At 45.8% G+C, this 8,250-nt stretch overlaps 1 protein-coding gene across 1 annotated transcript in view; it reads right to left on the reverse strand.

Annotated features, from left to right (window-relative positions):
* Positions 1-7,403, reverse strand: part of LOC106598644 (kinesin-like protein KIFC3) — an 8,801-nt gene extending 1,398 nt beyond the window's left edge. Inside the window, exons 1-10 of the mRNA XM_045696983.1 lie at positions 7,278-7,403; positions 6,317-6,447; positions 5,948-6,059; positions 5,638-5,822; positions 5,354-5,458; positions 5,097-5,227; positions 4,726-4,846; positions 4,080-4,209; positions 3,547-3,776; positions 63-3,256 (exon numbers count right to left, since the gene is read on the reverse strand). Coding sequence (XP_045552939.1) covers positions 3,125-3,256; positions 3,547-3,776; positions 4,080-4,209; positions 4,726-4,846; positions 5,097-5,227; positions 5,354-5,458; positions 5,638-5,822; positions 5,948-6,059; positions 6,317-6,403 — 1,233 coding nt within the window. The 5' untranslated portion in view covers positions 6,404-6,447; positions 7,278-7,403 and the 3' untranslated portion in view covers positions 63-3,124. The remainder of the gene's footprint in view (positions 1-62; positions 3,257-3,546; positions 3,777-4,079; positions 4,210-4,725; positions 4,847-5,096; positions 5,228-5,353; positions 5,459-5,637; positions 5,823-5,947; positions 6,060-6,316; positions 6,448-7,277) is intronic.
* Positions 7,404-8,250: the final 847 nt, after the last annotated feature.

The raw sequence follows: 8,250 nt of genomic DNA on the forward strand, positions 1-8,250 counted from the left end.
TTAATCTGCTGAGACTTCAGCAAGCCACACTAACACTCTGGTCCATGGAGTTAACATGCCACCTGCTGAGACTTCAGCAAGCCACACTAACACTCTGGTCCATGGAGTTAACATGCCACCTGCTGAGACTTCAGCAAGCCACACTAACACTCTGGTCCATGGAGTTAACATGCCACCTGCTGAGACTTCAGCAAGCCACACTAATACTGATGCTGAGACTACCTGCCACACTAACACCCTGGACCAGAGACTACCTGAAGGTAGCTGCACTAACACTGGACCAAAGTCTATCTGAAGGCAGCCACACTAACACCCTGGACCAGAGACTACCTGAAGGTAGCCACACTAACACCCTGGACCAGAGACTACCTGAAGGCAGCAACACTAACACCCTGGACCAGAGTCTATCTGAAGGCAGCCACATTAACACCCTGGACCAGAGACTACCTGAAGGTAGCCACATTAACACCCTGGACCACAGACTACCTGAAGGTAGCCACACTAACACCCTGGACCAGAGACTACCTGAAGGTAGCCACACGAACACCCTGGACCACAGACTACCTGAAGGTAGCCACATTAACACCCTGGACCACAGACTACCTGAAGGTAGCCACACTAACACCCTGGACCACAGACTACCTGAAGGTAGCCACATTAACACCCTAGACCACAAACTACCTGAAGGCAGCCACACTAACACCCTAGACCACAGACTACCTGAAGGCAGCCACACTAACACCCTGGACCAGAGTCTATCTGAAGGCAGCCACACTAACACCCTGGACCAGAGTCTATCTGAAGGCAGCCACACTAACACTCTGGACCACAGACTACCTGAAGGTAGCCACACTAACACCCTGGACCAGAGCTAGTACAGCCCAATCCATCACTTACACAACACTCAGATTGATCCTACACACTACAGTACCTTTTTAAGATAGGCCATGTCTATACTGGAATCAAAGAAGCTCACGTGTTGTCATATAGAAGAGACAGACTATTAATACTGCAAGAATAGAACAGAACACGTGTCTACTGTGACACTCCTCTCTTGGAGAACATATTTGATTAAGATGCAGCATCTCTAAGCATTGTGATGGTGGAAATTGCATTCAAGGCCTGTATTCCCAAAATGTCTCTGAGTAGAAGTGCTGATCTAGGATCAGTTTTGCCTCTCAGGTCATAATGAAGACGATTATAATAACTACAGGGAGTTCCTGATCGTAGACCAGCACTCATATTCTGAGATGCTTGAAACATACAAGCCCTGATGAAGAACTCCTGGCAATTCAGTCAAAGGAAACAGCATTTGTTGTTTATTTGTAGTTCTAGTAGGAAGTTTCAAAGGTAGAGGTTGTCTTGGCACTCGGATTAGTGTGTTGTTGATGATGATGTCATACTGGTTGGTGCATCATGCAGATGAGCTGATGACACAGGCCTTATCCAAACAGGAGCAGACAGGAGACAGTAGAGCCTTCTTATCCAAACAGGAGCAGACAGGAGACAGTAGAGCCTTCTTATCCAAACAGGAGCAGACAGGAGACAGTAGAGCCTTCTTATCTGAACAGGAGCAGACAGGAGACAGTAGAGCCTTCTTATCCAAACAGGAGCAGACAGGAGACAGTAGAGCCTTCTTATCCAAACAGGAGCAGATAGGAGACAGTAGAGACTTCTTATCCAAACAGGAGCAGACAGGAGACAGTAGAGACTTCTTATCTGAACAGCAGGAGACAGGAGACAGTAGAGACTTCTTATCCAAACAGGAGCAGACAGGAGACAGTAGAGCCTTCTTATCCAAACAGCAGCAGACAGGAGACAGTAGAGCCTTCTTATCTGAACAGGAGCAGACAGGAGACAGTAGAGCCTTCTTATCTGAACAGGAGCAGACAGGAGACAGTAGAGCCTTCTTATCCAAACAGGAGCAGACAGGAGACAGTAGAGCCTTCTTATCCAAACAGCAGCAGACAGGAGACAGTAGAGACTTCTTATCCAAACAGGAGCAGACAGGAGACAGTAGAGCCTTCTTATCCAAACAGGAGCAGACAGGAGACAGTAGAGCCTTCTTATCCAAACAGGAGCAGACAGGAGACAGTAGAGCCTTCTTATCTGAACAGGAGCAGACAGGAGACAGTAGAGCCTTCTTATCTGAACAGGAGCAGACAGGAGACAGTAGAGCCTTCTTATCTGAACAGGAGCAGACAGGAGACAATAGAGACTTCTTATCCCTTCACTCTTATCTGTTATCCTGATGACGTTGTCACGGAGACCTTAAGTCATAGCCCTTCTTTATCAGGATAGTTTTAGACTCAGCAGGGATCTATTCAGGAGGATGTAACGTTACAGCTGGGGTCTGTTCAGGGGATGTAACGTTACAGCTGGGGTCTGTTCAGGAGGGTGTAATGTTACAGCTGGGGTCTGTTCAGGAGGGTGTAACGTTACAGCTGGGGTCTGTTCAGGAGGGTGTAACGTTACAGATGGGGTATGTTCAGCAGGATGTAACGTTACAGCTGGGGTCTGTTCAGGAGGGTGTAACGTTACAGAACGTTCAACAGACATGACATCACAGGAGGCTGCTGATGGGAGAACGGCTCATAATAAGGTTCGAAACGGAGCGAATGGAATGGCATCAAACACCTGGAAACCATGGAAACCATGTCCCGTGTGGCTCAGTTGGTAGTGCATGGTGTTTGCAACGTCAGGGTTGTGGGTTCGATTCCCACGGGGGGCCAGTACGAAAAAAAAAAAAAAGAAATGCATACACTACTGTAAGTCGCTCTGGATAAGAGTGTCTGCTAAATGACTAAGATGTAATGTGTTCTCCCCAATTAAGGTGCCACCAACCTCCTGCGCATGACATGAACAGACATTATGATCGGTAGACTAGAGACTCTGCAACATTCTCAATATTTAATCTCACTGAATGCACACCTGATAGCTTTATACTGACTGACTGATAGACAGACTGATCGACTGACTGACTGACTGACTGACTGACTGACTGGCTGGCTGACTGACTGACTGGCTGACTGGGCAGAGGGGGTTGTTTGTTGTTGTTATTGCTTGTTGATGTATTTGGTTGTCCATGGGAACAGGAAGTTGGATGACTTCAGGAAGTGGAGTTCTAGTCACACTGATGGCTTCCCCCTCCTCTCTGTATCTTCCTGGCTGCAGGCCCCAGCTCCACCTTACAAACCCTCTCAGCAAACTTCAGAGAACACATGGTCTCTCCCACGTTTCTCTCCAGAGCAGACACCTGGAGGAGGACCAGAGGATCAGAGAGGACACTTCCTGACAGATATGACAGTATAATCAGTGTATTTGATGTACTGTACTGTATGTTGTGTAAGCCAGGCTGCACCACCATAGCCTAGTTGTCTTGTAATGTGTAGGCTAAATACAGTATGGACTTCTCCATTCAGAATGCTTTTTAGTCCAGGACCAGGCTTAATGTCCGGGAAGCCAGCCCTATGAGTATTCATATAGATGGATATTCAGACATTATAATCTGTGTATCAGACGTACTGTACTGTCGTGAGTCCCTACCTGCACCACCATGGCCGTCTTGTTGCCCTTGCCCAGTGAGTCCTGCAGCAGGTATGTGAGGCGACTGTTTCTGAAGGGGATGTGTTTCTCCTTCCCCCTCAGAGCCTGGATGACGTCCCCCAGAGCCAGCAGGGAGCGGTTGATGTTCTGGGCCTCCTTCAGCCTCTCTCCCTCAGCTCCTGACTTCCACACCCTCTCAGAGCCAGCCAGGTCCACCAGGTTCAACTTGCCTGCAGATGTCACAACAAATCACCCGTTAACGGAACATTTTCTGCTCCCTTGAATCGTGTCAATATTTGGAACTGGCCCACTTGGCAAATGAGTAGTTCACCCCGGACAAAACACACCTTGCCGACGAACGGTGAAAAGCAGCGGGTGTCGATGAACGGTGGTGATTCATCATGTTGAATCACGGGGAAATGAACAGAAAATGACAGCCGCTGTTCTGATCACAGGCAATAGGACAGCCACCTGCTGCTTCTAACGGTTAGTTGGCACTGTGTGTCCAGTCTCTAAGGTGGGACGTGACGTACCTGTGGTCTTGGCCCCGCTGGCCAGGTCAGTCCCCAGCACAGTGATCATGAGGAGGGCATGGGAACGAGAGCTGTGCTGGTTCATCTGGGTCCCGAAGGTGATCCTGTTACGACGCGCCTGCGCCAGAAGCTACACAGGAAGTGACAGTTTTAATGGAAATGTGATATAGAATTATAGGAAACTAGCACGGGGCATACTTTCATATGATTCTATACACTTTCCCATTACAGTAAATGAACCATTTGGGTCCTAATGGAGATGTATGGCTCAGTAGGTAGAGCATCGCACTTGCAACACCAGGATTGTGGGTTCTATTCCCTGGGCCACCCATACGGAAAATGTTTGCCGTAAGTTGCTTTGGATAAAAGCGTCTGTTAAATGGCATATACACTATTTTAAATTATTATTAAATTCGAGGTCGAAAAGTGAAGGAAATGATCTATTAATATAGTTGAAGAAATCAGTCTCACTGAAAAAAAGTGTACAGTTGCAAAATTCCAGTAACTCTCCCCAAATTCCCAGGTTTTCCAGAAATAATGGTTGGAAGATTCTACCAATCAGCAGGGAATAAGCAGGACATCCCTGGAATTTGGGGAAAGTTACCAGGACTTTCACTCTAAGAAGAATAAATGTGAGTCTCCTCACTTTCTTGATGTGTTGGAAGCTCTTGACCTCTATGAGCCTGAGTCCAGGGACGTGCAGCTGTCCTGTCCCGTCAGGGTTGATCTTAATGTCCAGCTTCTCTCCATCCTTACTCAGCAGGTCTCTGGGGACAGAACAGGAACAGGAAGTTAGAAAGTAGCTCTATTGTCAGTTTATCACAACACTAACACTAACTTAAAGCACTTTTCATATATTTAACTCCTAGGCCTCATTTACTACTATAAAACAATATAGTAGCACAAATATAAAACAGAAGATTCAAATAATGAATAATAAAACATATCACCACTTCTAAATGCTGGGATATTTTTCTTCCAGCCATTGAGAGGGAAGGAAAGCAGCTGGGAAGGTACCTGAGCACCTCGTTGTAGATCTCCACAGAGCTGACAGTCACGGTGTACATCCACATGTCCTTCCTGTCCTCTATCTCACTGAACAGGTGTTTCAGAGCACGCTGGTTGATGCCTGGGTTCTCTGTGCTGCCCTGACGACAACAAAGGATGGACATTTTGATACAATGAGTCAATTTCAATCAAATATTCAGCCTTATTTAACAACAACACATTTCTAAACCATACATTACACATTCGTATGCAGTGCTACAACATACCTCCATGGTGTAGGTCTTCCCAGAGCCAGTCTGCCCATAGGCAAAGATGCAGACGTGATATCCATCTATACAGGATGTCACAAGGGGCTCGATCTCCTGGAAGACCTTAGACACAGTAGAAAACCAAAGGTTAGCGAGTGTGTATAACGCACAGTCACTGCTGTTTTTGAGTCACACCACAGAAACTGAAATACCACCCCTGAGCCATCATGGCGTCCACTTATTTAAATAGATAGAGAAGTGACAGCACTGTGTCTCGTAATGGAGGCTGAGTTTCTCAGTACCTCTTCCTGAGTGGCCTGAGGGTGGAAGACACGGTCCAGCTCAAAGTTATGGCTGCGGCCCTGCCCTTTCAGCACCGAGAGAGCTGATTCGTTGTTGGGGTCCGTGGTTACCACCACTGATTGGCCCTCCTCATGCTGGTCCTCCTTCAGAACCGGCTTCACACGGCACAGCACACGGATGTTGCCTAGCAACAATGACAGTTTATTTTAATAATGATACAGCCTCATATATAATTGCCTTTTTTCAATAGAACAAAGAGGCTCCCTCCTCCAGTCGTCTTTCCTTCATCTGGACGTTGTTTCACCATACCTTTGAGCTCGACCAGCTGCTCGTGGTACTTCCTCCGCAGTGCCACCTCCTTCCTGTACTTCTCCAGGAGGTCCTTGTTGGCCTCCGACATCTCCCTCATAGCTGCTGATATCTACACAGACAGGCCAGAGATCAACGATGAACACACACCACACCTTCTGAGCTTGGCCTTTAATTCATGTTATATCTTTACTGTAACTTCAGACACTGTTTTCTCTTTACATCTTTTCTACTGCCTTCTGTTGGTTTTTTATCTCTTTCGTTTGATTGATTTACTGTTTTGTGGGTTTAAATTGCACTTTAAATAAAGTTTGATTTGATTTGACTTGAAACAGCGCTCGTTAATCCAGCAGCAGTGTTTTGTGGGACCTGTTTCTTGGCGTCGGTGATGGCTGCTCCGTAGAAGTCGGAGAAGTTGCGGACCTGGCTCCTCAGGCTGGCGTAGTCTGTCTTCATGGTGCGCAGGGTCGGAGGGAGCGCTGTCAGACGCTTCTGCAGGACTATCATAGGACACGCAAGCACACACGCACGCACGCACGCACGCACACACACACACACACACACACACACACACACACACACACACACACACACACACAGAGAGAAAGAAAGAAAGAAAGAAAGAAAGAAAGAAAGAAAGAAAGAAAGAGAGAAAGAAAGAGAGAAAGAAAGAAAGAGAGAAAGAGAGAAAGAAAGAAGAAAGAAAGAAAGAAAGAAAGAGAGAAAGAAAGAAAGAAAGAAAGAAAGAGAGAAAGAAGAAAGAAAGAAAGAAAGAAAGAAAGAAAGAAAGAAAGAAAGAAAGAAAGAGAAAGAGAGAAAGAAAGAAAGAAAGAAAGAAAGAAAGAAAGAAAGAAAGAAAGAAAGAAAGAAAGAAAGAAAGAAAGAAAGAAAGAAAGAAAGAAAGAAAGAAAGAGAGAAAGAAAGAAAGAAAGAAAGAAAGAAAGAAAGAAAGAAAGAAAGAAAGAAAGAAAGAAAGAAAGAAAGAAAGAAAGAAAGAAAGAAAGAAAGAAAGAAAGAAAGAAAGAAAGAAAGAAAGAAAGAAAGAAAGAGAGAAAGAGAGAAAGAAAGAGAGAAAGAAAGAAAGAGAGAGAGAAAGAAAGAGAGAAAGAAAGAAAGAAAGAAAGAAAGAAAGAGAGAGAGAAAGAAAGAGAGAAAGAAAGAGAGAGAGAAAGAAAGAGAGACTGTCACAGATGCTGAATGGTGATGTGATGAGCACGAAGCATAATATCTTATGAATCTACAGCACTCCCAGATCCAACAAGCCCATCATAGCATGTCTGTGTGGCACAGCCTGTAGAAGCTTCTGAAGGTTGTATTAGATGGGACTCACTAAAGAACTGGTCCTGCAGGCTCTGGAAGTGTTCTACGGAGCAGGTCGCTGCAGCCTTTACAGCCTCCTCCTTCTTCTCCTCCAGGTGACCTATCTCCTTCAGCAGTTCCTCCTGCAGCACACTGATCTCCCCGCTCGTACGCTGCAATCTGGGAGAGGCAGTCCCATTCACATTCAGCATATGATGATGAGGTTCATGAATTGGAATGCGTCCTAAATGCCACCCTGCTCCCTATTTCGTGCACTACTTTAGACCAGGGTCCATTGGGCTCCGGCCCAGTAGTACATGACATAGGGAATAGGATGCCATATTGGATGCAGACAATACCTTGCATAGATTGGTAGGAATGGAGGTTAGTATTATACACTTTAATTTCTTCTTCTGGTTAGTCAACTGTTAAATCTGATCATTGTGAACTTGAAGTAGAATACAGTTTTTCTCAGGAATGTAATATTTCTTCAATAATATTTCACAGAACATATTCCCCTTTTTCTGAGGACGTTCAAACCAATACGTTGACTTTTCATTGGTTCTCACCTTGTGTTGCAGATTACAGCTGAATTCATCTGACTTCCTGATGTGCTCCTCCAGTTGTCTGCACTTCTCGTTCTGATTGGTCAGTTTCTCTGACAGCTGCTCGTTCCTCTCTCTGGCCTCAGCCAACTGCCTCAGCGTCGCGGTGACTCCACCTCCACAGTTTGAGTGACAATCTGGCCGGGAAAATACCAATGAAGGTTTTAACTTAATTTAATATAAATCCATTTATTCAACAAGACCCGTTTCTGATTCCAAACAATCAGAAAACTGTTATCAGATTCATTTGAATGAATCCGGGACCGAGTGGCGCAGCAGTCTAAGGCACTGTATCGCAGTGTTAGAGGCATCACTACAGACCCAGGTTCGATCCTGAGCTGTATCACAACCGGCCGTGATCGGGAGTCCCATAGGGCGGCGCACAATTGTCCGGGTTAG

The sequence above is a fragment of the Salmo salar genome, chromosome ssa02 (assembly GCF_905237065.1).
Source record: "Salmo salar chromosome ssa02, Ssal_v3.1, whole genome shotgun sequence".
Lineage (NCBI taxonomy): Eukaryota > Metazoa > Chordata > Actinopteri > Salmoniformes > Salmonidae > Salmo > Salmo salar.